Source organism: Alexandromys fortis, unplaced genomic scaffold (assembly GCF_014885135.2).
Source record: "Alexandromys fortis isolate MF-2015 unplaced genomic scaffold, M_Fortis_MF-2015_v1.1 scaffold_75, whole genome shotgun sequence".
Taxonomy (NCBI): domain Eukaryota; kingdom Metazoa; phylum Chordata; class Mammalia; order Rodentia; family Cricetidae; genus Alexandromys; species Alexandromys fortis.
In genome coordinates, this window is record NW_026067956.1 from 6,896,731 (window position 1) to 6,914,887 (window position 18,157).

Below are 18,157 nucleotides of genomic sequence, written 5' to 3' on the forward strand. Positions count from 1 at the left end.
TCTGTGCTTAATTCATACAGCTGTGAGACGCAAATAATGTATGTGAGAAAAAATATAGTTCAGTAACATCAAATATAGTCAAAAATTATCATTCATCCAAAACATCTTCCTCTTGTAGAACGGAAAGTGTCAATGTAAGAGCTCCCTCTCCCAGCCCGACAAACACTCTTTCCAACTCTAGGAACACATAATTGTCTTTTTATGACTTGACTTTTTTTTTCACTTAAGTCCACAAATTAATCCATGTTGTACCAAAATAACAAGTTCCTCCCTTTTCCAGGATGTATATACTACTCTACTTTAAAGGGAGAAAACAACCACAACTGTACACGGCCTGCCTTAAGAGATTATTTATTATGTCATTCAAGAAATTACACAAATGCATCCTAAATACTTGAGTATCAAACATTGTTCCAGTAAGTTCAAGGATACAGTTTAGACTATTTTAAGAAACTGTGACTTCTCTGGCTTCCATTATTGCATCAGAAGAGTACATTAGTTTCAAGAATTTTTGTTTTCTATGATTAAAAACAAAACCAAATAGAAAAATAAAAAGATTGCATTAAAAAAAATCCTCCAACCCTTCTGAAAGGACTTGCTCTTTCACTGCCATACACTCAAGCCCCCAGTAAGCTGAGAAGTGTGTCTACAGCTGTCAGAACTCAGTAGGTTCTTGCCAGGTGAATTATATATGGATATGGATTTATAGCTGTAGTTTGTGCTTTTCTGTGGAGAGGTTTTCAAGTAAAAACAATAGTAAACATATTAACGTTACCACCTTGGGACTCCAAGTCTAGAGAACTGTGGTTATTCAGATGGCCTATTCCAGCAAATTGTATCAATGTGCACTCGTCATCCCAGGACGGAAACTGTCACTGAAGAGCAATTCTGACTTACCAATACACCAGGCAACAGTCACGTGTGACACGATCAAGAAAAGGGGACGTTGGGCTCTGGGTTGGCACATGTCTGGCCTGTCAACAACTCCTGCCTTTGGTGCCTCCCTCAGCACTCCACCCGACACATCCGACTTAAAGCACTGCTGCACAGCGCCTGCAGCATTCCCTCCCTGTTAACTGGCTCTGAACACAGCCTAAGGCCAGAAGGTCCTCTGTAAGCAGGAAACCGAACACACTAAGGGAACACACACGTAAAGGAGTTCATGGAGCAGAGAGCAAACAGACAATGGCTCAATGGGCAAAGCTGGGATAACAACATTCTACACCCCAGTAACATTCATAGCCAGACTGAAAGACAAACAGTCTTTTTAAATGGTCTTTTTAGGAAAACTATGACTTTGGGAACCCTATTTCAAGGCTAAGATAAGCCAAAAAGTATTCCTAACACAAGTAAAGCAAGACAAACACAAAACGGGAAGGTGAAGTTTCAAATAAATTTGTGATGGAATGTGGCCCAGACTCCCCGGCACAAAGTGACCATTCTGAGTCCTGTAAGAAAGGTGGTTTTAACAGTCATGTCAAGTCACAAAAGATCAGATACAGAGAGTGTGTGTGTTTACAGGGTGAGGCTGAGGGGTAGTGTGTACTGCACTCTCAAATGCAACCTAATGAAACACTGCTGAGAGTGAGCGTGTCAGGCTAAGTTCAGAATTAGGAGTTCTAAACCATTCTCCTTTACCAAACAAAGCTTCTTTTATCGTCTCACAAGTAGTTCTAGCCATTACTCTTTCGGTACCTAATCTTTTAATTTTTATTACACTTTTTTATTGTGTGCATGTGTGTAGTCACGGTGCATGTATAGTGATCAGAGGACAACTTTTAAAGTTTGCTCTCTCCGGCATGAGGGTCCTGGGGACTTAAGTCATCAGGCTTAGTCATAGCAGTTTTTACCTGCTGAGCCATCTTTCCAGCCTGAGGTGCCCACATCTTAAGAGAATATCGGCAAACCTCAACACTTCTTGACTGTTTATGTGGGTCTGATGCATATTCGACAGTATTTCTTGAGAGCCTCCCACAGTCTGGTGCCCCACAGGAAGGTGGTGACAGCGAGCAGCACTCAGGAGCAATGGCAGGGCTTGTCCTCCACATGCAGTGTGAATAGGCGTGTCGCAAAGGTCCAGGAACATCTCACCAGCATCCTTAGTCCCAGTTCAAAAGATCCTCTCATGAAAATTAAAAAATCAAAAGCAACTAAGCTTTCATCCTTTCAGAGCATTCAGCCAAATGTAAGGAAATCCCATTTCAAGTACACATATCCATAAAGAAGAGCTGTGAAAAACAGGCTCATGAAAAGCATCCTTCATATACTCCTACTGTCTCTGATGTGACAAAAGCGACCTGGCGGGTTTTACCTGCAGTCTCACATCACTCACTCACACCCAGCCCAGCAGCCTCGGGTTTCAGTTCTTAAAGGCTCCACATTTACTGGCTTTAGCAATGAACTCCTTTAGCAGGGGGCCATCCATTTGCCAAAATGCCGCAGTCTGTGTAACGTCTGTCAAATGATTGACGCAAAACTTAAAGCAGAATTCTTCTAAATCCTGGACATACACAACAAAAATAAGAACAGGAAGAGGCCTTTGTTTATTAACCGTGAACTGTTTCTCTGAAAATCCCCCCATCCCAATTCTCTCACCCATCCCAGAAGAGATACTTGAGACCAGATAGCTCCCACGAGGCAAGCAGGAGGACTGCATCTCATCAGAAAACCGCCTGCCATCTGCTCACCAGAGGGAAAGCATGGTTCCCGTAACCCAAGTGTGACACACACGCAAAATCATCGGCGGCCTTCCATGCCTGTCACCTGGCACAAGTATCTCAAGACACTGTACAAAGCCCAATGCCACTTTAGTCCATACATGTTTTGTTACATTTAAGAAAACAAATTAAAATATGGGCTAGTTTAAAGAACAGAAGGTTTTAGGAAACAGATGAAAATTTATGGTCTACCTAAAATTATATTTAGAAAAAAAATCTCCAAAACTTTATTTTCATGGTCTAATAAAAATGAATTTATCTTTATAGCCCCCACTAATATGTCTTCCAGCATGCTATTAATAAGCTCCCAGTCAAGCCCAGACAAGTGTATTTACACAGACTAGAGTTCTCAGACAGATGAATCAAGTCACCAATAGCCAACATTAATCAGTAAAGCATCATATAGATATGGTGTCACACTCACTCATCCCTGAAAGCCCCGAGTAAGCAGGAAGTCCAAACACACTCATTATAGAAATTGGTATGGATATAAAGAGTACTTCAATATATTAAAGCAAACAGCACTAAAAAGTTTTTTTTTTTTTAAATCAAAATGGCTCGATTTTTCTTTTTGTATTGGGCCAGCTGGCAAGCTGTGAGGAACTCTCCATTTAAACTGAAGGGTCATGACTTCCTGCTCCTAGTTGCCCTGAGGTGAGAATTCTAGACAGTGCAGAGAAGACCCCAGAGCTCTCCACTCTGCACTCAGGCAGGCTCCTCCTTACCAGGATTCTCTGTCCCAGACTGAAAACGTCCTGCTGCAAGAAAACTCACCCAGATGAATAACCATCAAGAAAGAAACCACAACTAATTTGTCTTAGCCAGCTGCTGCCCAAGATTTACTTTCCAGACAACTCAAAGGGCCTTTACAACACTAGCATATCTCTGGATCCAGGTTTTGTTTTTATTTTTTGTTTGTTTTTGTGTGGTTTATAAATAATTTTAAAGACAAGGTCTCACTATGTAGACCAGGCTGACGCTGACAAAAACTCACAATTCTCCTGCCTAGATTTATGTTTCTCCTTCCTTGGATTTAGTGTCTATTTGTGGTGGAGAGTGGCACAGGCAAGCCAAGGCGAGCAAGCGGAAGTCAGAGACTAATTTGCAGGAGTTGGTTTTCCTTTTCTACCACTTGTGTCCTGGGGATTGAACTTATGTTGTCAGGCTTGACACCCTAACCCACTGAGCCATCTCATTAACCCTGGATACATAAGTCAGTTTGCTTCTGATGTGACGAGGTCATCCTCACCTTCTCTTCAAGGACCTGGACATTGAAAATACAACTAGATACAAGACCACAGCCTTTGCACAACTAGAAACCAACCATCAGGAACTGCTATGCTTCAAATATAAAACATATTTTTTAAAAAAGGGGGCCCTTTTTACCAGCAGATTAAAGAAGGTGTTCATAACAAAAATCAAAGTAGATGAAGAGGCATTTAATCAGCAGGTGAAAAAAAAATCATACATCATAAACTAAGGACTCTTAAGCTTCATGGACAGGGAAGAGGAGAGAATACAAAACTGAGAGTCTTTGTACCAGGAACTAAGATGTATAAATCTGTGGAGAAATTACAAAGTGGCTCCAGGCAGGTTCAGCACCACACTTACTGTAGTTAGCAGGGAGCAACAACAATGACTACTTTGAAAAAATATTCCAAAATATTTTGTACCTGGGGGAGGGGCACAGGCAGGGAACTCAGAGGACTTTAGGAGTTGGCTCTCTCCTTCTACATGTGTGGCTCCAGCTGAGTTGGATCCCTGCTGGGGATGGTGGCAGGTACCTTTACTCACTAAGCCATCTTACAGGCTCTTGGTTCAAATCTTTTATGCTGAAATCATTCCAATCATTACACAATCTGAAAACCAAATTGCTTTTCCTTTCTACCAATTTCTTAAAATATTGGGCTGGAGCCCTAACATTCTGTTTAAGATGCTAAAACAGCAATTAGCAGAATTCTTGCAGCCCAAGACTTCCACAGTGTAAGTCAAACTCTGCCCCTTCCTTGAAAGGCCCCTCAGCTGGCGTTTCCCTCAGTGTTTAAACAGGTGTCCTCCTGCAGCACTTAACTGCTAGGTGGAGGCAGTGCTTCAGCTCCTCATGGCTCCCTGCTGGAGGACCGTGACTCCTCCCAGTGCACTGTAGAACACGTCAAGTCAGACAGTGCACACCCTAAGACTTCCACATGGCCTTGCTTTTCTAGGTACAATTATTAAGCCTGCACTTCTTTTGTACATTAACTTCACGTTTCATTCAAGAGCACATGGAGGAGTCAGTCACTGTAACTGAGCAGCAGGTAGCCTTCATCTCCTGAGCACCAGCCATGACCCAAAGGCAGCTGCTACCCCAAAGTTAGGCTTCTAAAATCAGTCTTCACCGTTGATTACCAGTCTCAGTCACTTCCTATCACCTAAGGTATTGGTGTAGCTGGGTCTTATATCTATCTGTTGTTTCATTGGTTAATTAATGAAGAAAACTGCTTGGTCTGATAGGTCAGAACATAGGTAGGTGGGGAAGACAGAACAGGATGCTGGGTAGAAAGCAGTGAGGCAGACGCCTGAGGCAGGCGCCATGAGTCTCCTCTCCGAGACAGACGCAGGTTAGGATCTTTCCTGGTAAGCCACCACCTCATGGTGCTACACAGATTACTAAATATGGGTTAAAGCAAGATGTGAGAATTAGCCAATAAGAGGCTGAAACTAATGGGCCAGGCAGTGTTTAAAAGAATACAGTTTCCGTGTAATTATTTTGGGTAAAGCTAGCTGGATGGCGGGAAGCAACCCGCCGCACATTCTACGTATTTGGGAATATGGGCACAGTTATTTCTCTCCAAACTGCTTCGAGCTGAATGGGGCGCTGTTAATCAGATCGTTTAGGTTGTAACCTGTGTGCCAGGTTTATCTCAGTTGGCAGTTGAGTGATGGACTAAATCCACTTAAAAACCTGAGAGGGCTTTAAAAAAAAGGGAGAGAGAGTTTAACACAGCTTTTTGCTGTATGCTAGGACATGCCGTAAGAGAGATTTCCTGTTTCAGCAATAGCGGCAGAAAAAAAAAAAGCAGGTCATTTTAAAACCTGGGGCTGTGCCACCAGTGGGAACTCGGGCCTTAAAGTATTTCAATGGCTTTTACGGGACTGGATGTTTGTGTTCCTGCCTGGGATTGGAAAGAAAGTACTCTGAGATCATGCCTGCACTCCCCGCCTGAGTAGACAGTGGAATCAGACTTGGTCAGGCAGGAGAGCATGGTGGATTTCTGCCGCCATACAGAGAGATGTTTGCAGGCTGCGCAGTGCTCTGCGTGTCAGATTTGGCTGTTAACTTGGATGAAAAGAGGTTCTGTGCTGCACACTCAGTCTCAGAATTAAACTGTTCAGTGCGGCTCCAGTGTGGACTTGCTGTGTGCCTGAAACTGTGAGCAGCTCAGGGGCACCAAATGGATCTGAGGCAGGAGCGGCTGCTCCACACTGAACTGTGCTGATCTCAGGCAGGAACTGTCATAATTACCATAATAACAGCGCAGTTAAGGTTTAGACTGGGCAGGAAATAGGCAGTATCATATTACCTCTACATGGCACAACTTAAGTTTTTAAGAAGTGCTTAACATTTTAAGAAATGCTCCTGGATAGTAAAAAATTACAGATTCAGACATAGAAGACCTATATATGGGTCACAATGTTGGATGAGTGTATGTAGGCTTGGGAGAGAGAAGTAAAAGAATATAGAGAATAAAGTTAATGCCTTAAAAAAGGGGGGTATAGTCTTTAAAGAGACAGAATAAAGTGATAGAGTAAAAATAAGCCACGTAAAAATGGAAAATCCACAGAGAGCCTGGATTCTGAGTATTATTGTGTTTTCTTTAAAATTTTTGACTGAAGGAGCTAAATACAAAGAGACATTTCATTGTATGGGCTGCTAAGCTGATGAACCTGCATATGTTCTAAAGGTATCTTGACTTCAGAATTTGGATCTAAGGATATCATGCTTTGGCAGAGTTTCTTTTGTTTTCACAGAGGATGAGACCCTGTGGATTGCTTCTATCCCAATATGGTATGATAGACCACGCCCTCCTGAAAGGTTGCTGTGAACACCCTCAAAAAATTACTTCACTCAACTGCCAACTGAGATAAACCTGGCACACAGGTTACAACCTAAACGATCTGATTAACAGCGCCCCATTCAGCTCGAAGCAGTTTGGAGAGAAATAACTGTGCCCATATTCCCAAATATTGTTTATAAATGATCTTTTACATTTAAAGGGGAATATGATATAGATATGAATAATTTGCATTGGTATAAATTTTAAGGTCAATTTTGTTATATGTGTATGTATTTCTGATATTGATTAAGGTATTGTGATTGTGTAGTTCATTTAAAAATGTAATATGTAATTAGGAAATATAGGTTGTTAATGGATAATCATCAATAATAGTCAAGCTTGTAGTCATGTTAGATTTTCTAGATATCTAGAGATATATTTCAGTTAGATAAGCATTCTTCACATCTTTCAAAGACTACAGAATATGACATTTAATGTTTTAATAAATTAGGGCTTTTCATGACAATGAGACACGTCTGCTCCTGGCAGCACCAATCTACTTCAAGAGGAGGATGGGCATTGAAGAGGCTCCTTATGGAGTTTGATAGCCATTTGGGCAAGAAACTGCTCTTGCCTGGACTGTTGCATAAACTGGACACAAAGAACCAACAGAGAGAGGAATGCTGAACTTGACTAAAGGTGAGATGGTCTTTAAGGGTTCCTGATTCATGAAAGAGTCTGCGAGACATTCTGCAGGACACAGCAGAAAATGACTGAACTGTCTTTGAATTTTCCTGCTTCATGGAAATGTCTGCTGGATACTATGGGCCTGAAGGCCAAAGATGGATGCCCCAACGATACAGAAGAACTTTGGGTGACTGTCCAGGCAGCGAGATGTCTCTATCATTTCTAGAGTTTGGAAGTTGATTATTTCTTGTTTCCTTAGGTAATATTATATCCTTCTGGAGTCTTTGATGGAGTTGAAGAATGGTCAGTTATAGTTTTCCTTAGTTATAATAAAAGATAAAATAGATATAAATATTGTAACTGTAATTCTTGCTTGATAACTGTTTTGTTATATGTAATTTTACTACGTTAAAATGAAAGCCTTTCTTTTTTGTTTAAACAGAAAAAGGGGAAATGATGGAGGAGGGTCATCTGTCTATGTGTTACTTTCATTGGTTAATAAAGAAACTGCCTTGGCCCTTTAATAGGACAGAAAATTAGGTAGGCAGAGTAAACAGAACAGAATGCTGGGAAGAAGGCAGTGAGGCAGTCACCATAATTCTCCAACCCTAGACTGAAAAAGGCTAGAATCCTTCCCGGTAAGCCACCACCTCGTGGTGCTACACAGATTATTAGAAATGGGTTAATCAAGATGTGAGAATCAGCCAATAAGAGGCTACAGATAGCTGGCCAGGCAGTATTTAAAAGAATACAGTTTCCGTGTAATTATTTTGGGTAAAGCTAGCCGGGAGGTGGGAAGCGACCTCCCACACATTCTACAAGGTATGTAATGGGTTTGATCTGAACACCCAACATTATGGTCACTGACTACACTACATGGTACTAAGGAAATAAAATGTACAAGTATACCCATTCATCAGATAGCTCAGTATCGAAGTCCTAGTGTACCGTAATGTTCTACTCTATTTCCACACTCAGTATGTTATGTCTGTGGAACTTAAGGTGTGTCTGCTATCATGAACACTTGTTTACAAAAGTGCCCCTTTGTACTGAAGTGCTTTAAACATTTGTTCACTCAATATTTATTTTTGGTATTTCAAACATGTCCAATTTGATTCAACATATCCCTTTGAGGGCTGACTCTGCCTACTTGGTGATAAACTCCAAGTAAACACATTTATTTGTAGTCTCTCTAAAGGAAGAGTTTTTTTTTTTTTTCATTCAATAATTTACACCCCCGGCTGGGCGGTGGTGGCGCACGCCTTTAATCCCAGCACTCGGGAGGCAGAGGCAGGCGGATCTCTGTGAGTTTGAGCCCAGCCTGGTCTACAAGAGCTAGTTCCAGGACAGGTTCCAAAGCCACAGAGAAACCCTGTCTCGAAAAACCAAAAAAAAAAAAAAAAAATTAAAAAAAAATTTACACTTCCTCCCCTCTTCCCATTCCCCTCCTGCTCCCCCACTCCCCCTCCTTCCTTAAGAGGGGGCAGGGAATCCTGCCCTGTGGGAAGTCCAAGCCCCCCCTCCCCCACCATCCAGGCCTAGAAAGCTCCCAAAAAGCCAGTACATGAGTAGAAACAAGTCCCATTTTTTTTTGTTGTTTTGTTTGTTTTTTTGAGATAGGGTTTCTCTCTGTGGCCTGGCTGAACTGCAATTTCGCTACACAGAACAGGCTGCCTTAAGCTCTCAGAGATCCTCCTGTTTATCTTTTAAATTCTGGGACTAAAGGTGTGTGCCTGGCCCTATCCTGTAAACTTTTAAGGGTAGATTTTAGGTCAAAGTGGGGAACACATTTTCAGTAAGAGGATCTAAGCTGCGAGCCTCTCGTCAGGTTGTTGTGACCGTTGTCATCAACAGACTGCGCACGGAGCATGGAGAAGTGTGGAGACACACAAGCAGTCTGGAGTCAATCCCCAATGGACAGAAACACCATCCACCCAATTTAAAGTTACGTTGTTATGTGGCAATGAAGGCTAAATTAGAGACAGCACTAGTAACAGACAGGCTCAAGGTATGACAGGAAGGGAAGAAAACAAAGCACACCTCCATGTTCCATTCGATACAGTTAACTCTGACCATCTTCCCATTTGTCCTCAGGCTCCAGAGTCAGCTACAATTGACCTTGTGAAATATTTATTATCATAAAAGAACCTCAAGCAAAAATAGGATATGCTTTGAAAATAAAAGGCATAATGGTCAACTCAATCCTTAAGTGTGACAGATAGGAAGTTTATCTTCTGTTATACCTCAAAAGCCACAATATGTATCTTTAATAAATTTCCAGCTAGCAGAGACTGACTGTCTTGTCAAATGACAAAACACCTCCAAAAGAGAGGCTCATGGTGTACTTAGCAAAGCTAGCCATTTTGGACCTGCTATTTTTTATGGATCTGTATAAAACTAAACAGGTCAGCTATGAGTTCATTAACTATCTCTGCTGCACCCCTTTGTGGCACTTTCTTCCCAATTCAGAGCATCTGCCACGCCTCCCTGCTTGTGCCAGGAGCTGCAGCATGGTGAATCAGGTGCAGTGTCTGCTCAGGATTTGTGGCTCTGTTCAACTTTATGAAAGTTCAGCGTCATACATACTACAGAACAGCACTCATCAGACTCTAGAAATCTGAGAAACCCAGATTTGACATTCAACTAGTATAATGGCTCAGTGGGTAAAGACACTTTCTGCGAAAGCCTAAGAACTGACTTGGAGTGTATGCACGAGTGGAAGAGGAGCAGTGACTCCTGAAAGTTGTCCTTTAGTCTCCAGACATGTACACACACAAAAACAGGGAATACACAGTAAGCTCTTTACACAAGAACGATTGAGCTACACGACAGTGACGGAATTGCAGGCACACAGATGTAAAGCAAACAGTATCCTGGGCTTCTGACAGGTGAACTTAGCAAAGTGGCCTTGAGAAACACAGACGCACTGACATCAGAGGATGGAACTAAAGCATGCTGTCTGCCAGTCCAGGGAGTCCAGCACTCTACGCTCCCACTGTGCAGCCTTCAGGCAATCAATTAAAAGCAGAAACACAGCTGATGCTGAAACAGTGAACAGAGATGTAAAGAAGCAAGGCCGAGTTCATCTGAGGCCTTGTCGCCAAGTCACTAAGAGAGGTGAAGCTAGCCACGCTCCTTGTCAGAGGAGAAAGGGAGGCGGGCTGGTAGGGAGGGAGCTGGGGCACTTCTATGTTACCTCTGCGTCATATCTGACTGCAGCAGAGAATAAGGAAAATGCGTTCTCCACAGTGATGCCTTGCTTGATGATGTGCTGACAGAGTCTCTTCAGTCTGTTTTCACAGTATGACGTTGCCAGGTCCAGAAGACCTAAAAGGCAGAAGCACTAGGTCACGCCAGCTCACAGCACCCACGGCAGCTGGTAACATGCCATGTTCAGTCCGTGAGAGCGATTTCTTAGCAAACGCTATTCTGAAGGTGGGTAAATATCTTTTTATCTTTTTATTTCATTCCTCATATCTCCCAAAATCTACTTGTCCTGTAATTAATTACTGTATACAATTTCTTCCATAGTACACAGAATAAAAAAGGGAGTCTCTTCCTTATTTTGTTTACAAAAAGTTAAATGCAGTAGAAACTTAACACTTTCATATTTTAAATAAGTCTACAGTTACAAAGTATGTCTATAACTTTAAACAAGAGCAGCAGTTTAGAGATGTTTACTTTAGACATTATTTTTGTTTTTCGAGACGGGGGTTCTCTGTAGCTTTGGGGCCTGTCCTGAAACCAGTTCTTGTAGGCCAGGCTGGTCTCGAACTCACGGAGATTCACCTGCCTCTGCCTCCCAAGTGCTGGGATTAAAGGCATGTTTCACCACCACCTGGCAAATATTATTTTTAAGTATACAAAAGTCAATATACCTGTAATTAACTATATATCACTGCTCTAAGACTAGGACAAAGTCACGGGCCCATGGCCTGGTTGGTCCCTATGCAGTACCTATGGCATCCTCAGGTGGCAGATCAACTGTGTCTGTGTAGAGGTACTGGAGAAAGGCACGGTACACAGGGTAAGAAAACTGGTCTATCTCTATCACCTCCTTCATGTCCTCATTCCAATAGGACTGGAACATGGATCGGAAGTGCTCACACCTACAACAAAAGCAAACCACACCAATGAAAGGGTTGAAAGCAAGTAAAAGGTATTACAGGTATCCTTTTCCACTGGGCTGGCACAACAAGGTGGGATCATTCACTATTAGCACCAAAAGTATTTGCTATGCAAGAACTTTTATGTGCAATGTTGCTAAAATCACTCTCATCTTCATATTACCATTTAAAAGTATCGATTAGACAGAGAGCCCAAGAGTACAACAGCACTGTCTCCACCAGGCCCCATCCTAATTAAGTGTTTGAATCATTTGCTTTAGGTTTTATGTATACAGAAATGCATTTTAAACAATACAATGAGGACTGGGGATGTAGCTTAGTGGCAGAGTGAGGTATGGTACAGAAATACACAATATTTACTCAGAGTTCTAAAAAAAAAAACCATATTCAGTGACAGTTACTTTGAAGGGTTAAAAAATATTTCTAAGCAATGCAGAATGGATGTAACAGGTTAGAAAAGCTATGAGAAAGACATACACAGCCACATTAACCACAGAGTCATAGGTGAAAACATGCCTTTTTTTCTGTTTGGAAAAATTTAATCTTTAATAGTAGAAGAGAATATATACTGAGATTTACTCACAAATATGCAAATAAAACTAAGTATCTACTAGAGCTGCAATTAATTTATTAGTTCATTTATTCTGAATGTTGGGGAATCAAACCCATGCTAGACAAGTACTCTACTATTGAGCTATAGCCCCAGCCAAATCTGTAACCTGAAAAACAACTTAAGAATTAGTGATGTGGGATGTCCTTCTGAATATGTGTTGCTTTTATTGGTTGATAAGTAAAGCTGTTTCTGCCAATGGCTTAGCAAAGCCAAGCCAGGCAGGAAATCCGAACAGAGATAAATAGAGAAAGTAGGCAAAATCACAGAGAGGCCATGTAGCTGCCAAAGTGGAAGGATGCCTGGAACCTTTCTGGTAAGACACAGCCTCATGGCAATACACAGATTAATTAATTCACAATGTAAGAGCTAGCTAGAAATACGCCTGAGTCATTGGCCAAGCCGTGCTGTAATTAATATAATTTCTGTGTGATTATTTGGGTCTGGGTGGCCAGGAAATGAACAAGCAGTTTCCACTTACCAATCAGGGGTATTTGCCTAGTATGCGCAAGTACTGGCTAAAATTTCTAGTACTACAGAAAACTAAATGACAGAAAAAAGCATAGTTATATATGTCCCAAAAAAGTTGCATGAATACAAGCAAAAGACAGTCTTTGATAACAAGTAGAACTGATAACTATCTGCCCAAAATACTAAATTGTCAAACTTCTTTGTACTGTGATAACAAATTTTTTTTTAGTGTCTATTCTGCGGTGTAATAACAAACAGAAATAACAAAAGGGAGGTAAAGTTACTGATGGCTCTAAACTCATGCAAAAAATACCTGATTTTTAAAACAGCTTTATGGACATGAATATATTTCCCATCAATTCGAAACTTCAGATCAGCAGTTTCTGGACTATCAAATTCTTTCTTCAGTGAATCTGCAACTGTTGAAAAGTCTTCATGCTCTGAAGGCAACAGACATACCATTAATACAAAGCTCAGGAGACAGAATCAGGCATGAGAGGCTTTCAAAAGATAATTACGGTACCTAATTCCACTCTATTTCCGGTCAATAAAGCTCATGAGTCATTTAACAAAGCAAACTCACAGTATTAAGGTAATTGATCTATAAACTACAAATGAAACAAGATGAGTATCTGGGAAAGCCAAATAACAGCCTTCAAGTATAATTAAACATGAAAATATGCACTAAAAATAAATCTCATGCCAGGCAGTGGTGGTGTACACCTTTAATCACAGCACTCAGAAGGCAGAGGTTGGTGGGTCTGTGTGTGTCGGAGGCCAGTGTGGTCTACAAAGCAAGTTCCACAATGGGCAGGGCTACACAGAGAAACCCTGTCTTAAAAAAACAAACCCCTGGGCTAAGAACAAAGACTGAGCCTGGAGTGTGGTGGCTTTAGAAAAAGACCAGCCTCCCCTGACCCCATAGCCTAAGTGCTGAAGAGAAAAGGAGACGACTAAGGTGTCCAGGATTCGGGTGATGGGTGTCTCAGCATCTCACCTCTTTGTCTGTGAGGACCAGTGTACCCTGCTTTTAGAGAACTACTTCTCTCTAGCAGGAGAACTCCCATATAGAGGAGAAAACCCTCTTACTTAGTGGCCAGCTTGAGCAGGACATGGAAATCCCAGGCTGTGGTGTATTGGCCTATTTGGCTGTGTATGCTAAACATAAATGTGATTTCAATCAAATAGTCCCATTCACTGAACCAAATGTTTCTTAGTCATTGTATTTATTGCAAATATATATTGTATTACACTGAGTATAGTAAAGTATTTTTAAAAAATATTCTTTGTTTCTCCTGAAGTTTAGTAGCAGATTTAGTAGGAAGAGGATTTTTCCTGAACATCCTCTTTCCCCCAAGAAAAGGGGATGTGGATGAAGTGTGGCTGCTTAGTGAGTTGTGGTTGCCTTAAAAGTAATAAGAGCATTCGGAGCTTAATACAAACAGTGAGTGCAAAGCATTATGAATGCACTACATTCCACTTGATTGTACTGGTTAATTTTGTTATTTAATATGAATTCAACTAAAATAGAAGAACTTAGGGAAGAAAAAAAGAGTCTCTGAGAATGTTTCATGACCAATGAATAAATCTGATTATTATTCAGGAAGAACATTAAAACTAGCTTACAGAACCTAAGCAGCTCACAGGTATCAAATATGCAAGGAACAGTATTTGGTTACCCCAGGCAGAAACAGCTTGAGTGGCTTACCCACAGACAGGAGGTGCCACGAGACAGCAGGAGAGGCAAAGCAGGCGAACACATGGTCGGTGCAGGAGAGGTGGGTGAGGTGGGGAAGGGTCACTGACTGGCCCCGGCACTGGCCCCACATGTACACGTGCCCACCCTGGGTCTTAGCGGCAGATGTGTGGGTGGTGTGACAGGCTGCAATCTCTACAACCCTGGGAACATTGAAGAAACACTCGTTACTTCTTTATCAGACGTGCCTGCAGTACACCCTACAGAGTAATTTAGAAATTCATGCTTCAACACCTCACAAGTCAGCCCAAGGTCAGTGATGTAAGCCACAAACCTTGCCTACAAAACCAAAGGTCAGGAAAGAGCTCCCCTAATCTCCCTCCCTCCTCTCTCTCTCTCTCTGAGGGCCCACTTCTCACCTTAGTTCATCTTGAGGTAGGAATACATAAATAATACATACTGTTGAGACAAATGTGGAAAGAGACTGGAAGTTAAAATCAATGAGGACAGTGGACAATGACAAAATGTCTTCACTGCTCTGGGAAGATAAGCCATAAATAAACAAAAGATACTGGGGCTGGAGAGATGGCTCAAAGGTTAAGAACACTTCTTGTTCTTGTACTGGACCTGGGTTTGTGTCACAGCATCCACATGGTAGTTCACAACTATCTGTAACTCCAGTTCTAGACGGTCCAACACAGTCTTCTGACTCCACAGACAACAGGCACATACATGGTGCACATACATACATACAGGCAAAACACTCATACATATAAATCTTTTTAAATAAAAAAATCTATTGTGTGTGTGTTCATGGGGGTGTGTAACAGTAGTGTGCACATCTGTGTCAAGGCCAGAAGACAACCTCAGGTGTAATTCCTCAGACACTGTAAAACTTTTTATTAAGATAGGCTCTCTTAACTGGCCTGGCACTCACTAAATAGGCTAAGCTAGCCAGCGGTTACAAGTGCACACCAGCACATGTAGCTTTTTAAATGTAGGTTCTGGTGATCTAACTCAGGTACTTACAAGCGCTTTCCTGATTTGAATATCCCTCTCATCTCCACCATCCCCCCCGTAAACATTATCTTCAATAAACATTTTCTTATACATATATTTTTCCCTTATCTTCACCCAAATCTCAACATCTTCATTAGGATGACTACCCCTGGGCTGAGGGTCCTGGGCTCTGAACACTGCAAACCAAAAGGTCATCAAGCCAGATCAGCTTCATTTCTCACAGGACTAAGGCAGGGTACCCTGCATAAAACCTCACAATCTGATGAACAAACACTACACACCTATCCCAGTAGCATACAATAAACCAAATTAGTATTTAAATAATGTCCTTTAAAGAAGAATTTTTCTTATTTAAAAGTGAATTTAAGTGGTACAAAGTTAGTGCTTTGAATTTCAGTGTGATCACAGACCCTAAATAACGTCCCTACAGAACAGACAGCTCCAAGCCTTTCAGAGCTAAGACACCTTAGTTCCCACCAATCACAGGTGGGTGCTTCGGAATACAGGCAAGTTCACACATGTTCACTCTGACTTATAAACCATTTGGATCAAAACAAGAATGTTAACAAGTATGAGTCACAAGCTGAATACCACAGCCCTACCACACAGTCCCACGGCCACACACACACATAGTGTCCAAGACACGGCACCGCAAATTTACCTTTCATTTTCCACCATGATGTGTGTTGGGCTCAGCACATTAATTTTATTGCCATTTCCCAGCTGCCCATATGTGTTAGCTCCCCAGGCATAGAGCAAGCCCTCATCTGTTAGTGCTAGAGTATGTGCGTACCCGCAGGCAATCTGAAAGTAAACACACATGGTTACCATCCTAGCAGTCAAGGCAGAGCAACCACCTGCTTAGGCCACAGTTGGCCTCTGCAGAATGCCAGGCCAGCAGCATATGTGGACTGGCATCTGCTGGAGCACTCGGAAGCATCAGGGGGAAGTCTAATTCTTTACCCACTGGTCGACTTCATGAATTTTTTTACCCTGTGAAGAAGACCATGGCCAATACCATGGGCTCCCCTTTTCTAACAGAAAAAGAGGAAGGCTAAAATATTAAATGTGAAAAGTGGAGGCATAAAGAATTGCCAGATATGAATGACAAAAGAATTAACCTCCAATACATCTGCTATAAAATGTATGGCAAGAAATGCAATGTATACCTGGTTCACACACACGTTGTGCAGGGCTGCCACCCTCACTGGGGTCAACTGGTTGCCATTGTTTCCCAAGCCCAGCTGTCCATTGCCATTATAGCCCCAGCCATACACCTGCAAGAGAAAGAGAGAGGACAAGTTGTAGAAACTGCCAACGGGAAGAGAAGTCCTGTCCTACACAGATCAGATACTCCAAACCTACATTGTGGGCTACAGGGTCCTACAAATGCATGATGTTCCCATTCCATGACTTCACAAATGAAAAACTGAGGGTCATTAATGATTAGCAAGCACCTACCACATGTCCTACACAATGAGAGGCACAAGGAAGGAATCTTTAGCCCAAGCCTGCCAAAGGCAAGGAACATGTGCACACTTGGTGAGCAGGTAGTAAGAGCCACCACAGAGATCAACGTACTGCAGGAACAGTGAGGTTTCCTCCCAAGAAGCAGTGTGAGGAGGAAGATCTGTTAGAAAGTGTTCTGAGACCTGAGCGGGACAGACGACGGCACTCCAGGCAGAAGGCACAGTGTCGCGGCACAGACAGAGAGAAGTAGGAAGAAGAGTGGTGGAAGAGAAGAAGAGCGAGCCAGATGAGCAGATAAAAACAAACCCCCTAGAGCGAGGCAGTACATGCCTGTAATCCCAGCTTTAAGGATGCTGAAGCAGGAGACTGCCACAAATTAAAGGCAAGCCTGGGCTACATATCAAGTACCAGACCTGCAAGGGCTATACAGCAAGACACCACCTCAAAAAACAAAACCAAGGGGCAAACAAACAAACAAAACAGAAAGTGAAGTATAGTTAAGAATTTTACTATACTATTCAAAAGCAGATTGAATTTTCATTTTTAAAAGATCACAGAGACAAAAAAAAATAACCCATAAAATAAATAAAAGTCAGGAGGCAGCAGCTGGCACAGGCTAGTCAGGAGGGCTAATGGTTTGTAATATTCAGAGTGGGCCATAGTAATAAATTCTAACCAAGAACAGATTTTAAAAGGTCAAGTTCAAATTAAACGCCTACAACTTCTGGTGGCACCAAGACCCACATAGATTCAGGCAAATGCACAGCGGGGCTTCCAGGACAAAGTAAAGCAGAAAGGTCAGAGGGTGAGAGGTGGCTATGTGCAATTTAGTGTAACAAGTACTGGCCTTCTGGAAAGAAATTTGGCAGCAGCTATCCATATTCTTAATGGCATACTTCTTGACCTAAAAATTCTATGCTGAGAATTTATTCTATAGAAATGCTTATGTGATGTACCAAGATAAACATACAGCAACAGAAATCAGTCCATCATAATTCACAACAGCAAAAACACCGAAAGTCCTCCAGAGAGGTCCAGGTGTCCGTCACCCATAGAAGCAAACTAAGCAGCATTCTGAGAAGTGCTACAGAGATAGTCTCAGACAGTGCACAGACAACACAATGCTGTGAAGTGCGGCAGGGAACAGAATGACAGAGAGAGGCAGCAATGTATAGGTGATTGAATAAGGTAATTAAACTCATCTGTAGATAACTGCTTGGTGTGGGAAGTCCTTCTGTGTTGCTTTTATTGGTTAATGAATAAAGAATCTGTTTTGGCCAGTGGCTTAGCAGGGCAGAACAGAGCTAGATGGGGAAAACTAA

General features: G+C 41.9%; 1 protein-coding gene across 11 annotated transcripts in view; it reads right to left on the minus strand.

The window, feature by feature from the left end:
* Nucleotides 1-335: 335 nt before the first annotated feature.
* Nucleotides 336-18,157, minus strand: part of Rcbtb1 (RCC1 and BTB domain containing protein 1) — a 41,450-nt gene continuing 23,628 nt past the window's right edge. For 10 of the 11 annotated variants that reach the window (XM_050152252.1, XM_050152246.1, XM_050152247.1 and 7 more), the window contains 7 exons: nt 16,535-16,642; nt 16,027-16,169; nt 14,358-14,548; nt 12,963-13,089; nt 11,399-11,550; nt 10,638-10,768; nt 336-2,500 (listed from right to left, as the gene is read on the minus strand). In XM_050152252.1, coding sequence (XP_050008209.1) covers nt 2,360-2,500; nt 10,638-10,768; nt 11,399-11,550; nt 12,963-13,089; nt 14,358-14,548; nt 16,027-16,169; nt 16,535-16,642 — 993 coding nt within the window. In that variant the 3' untranslated portion in view covers nt 336-2,359. Of the gene's footprint in view, nt 2,501-10,628; nt 10,769-11,398; nt 11,551-12,962; nt 13,090-14,357; nt 14,549-16,026; nt 16,170-16,534; nt 16,643-18,157 lie in introns of those variants that run through there. The other variant, XM_050152254.1, reaches the window with a different exon arrangement.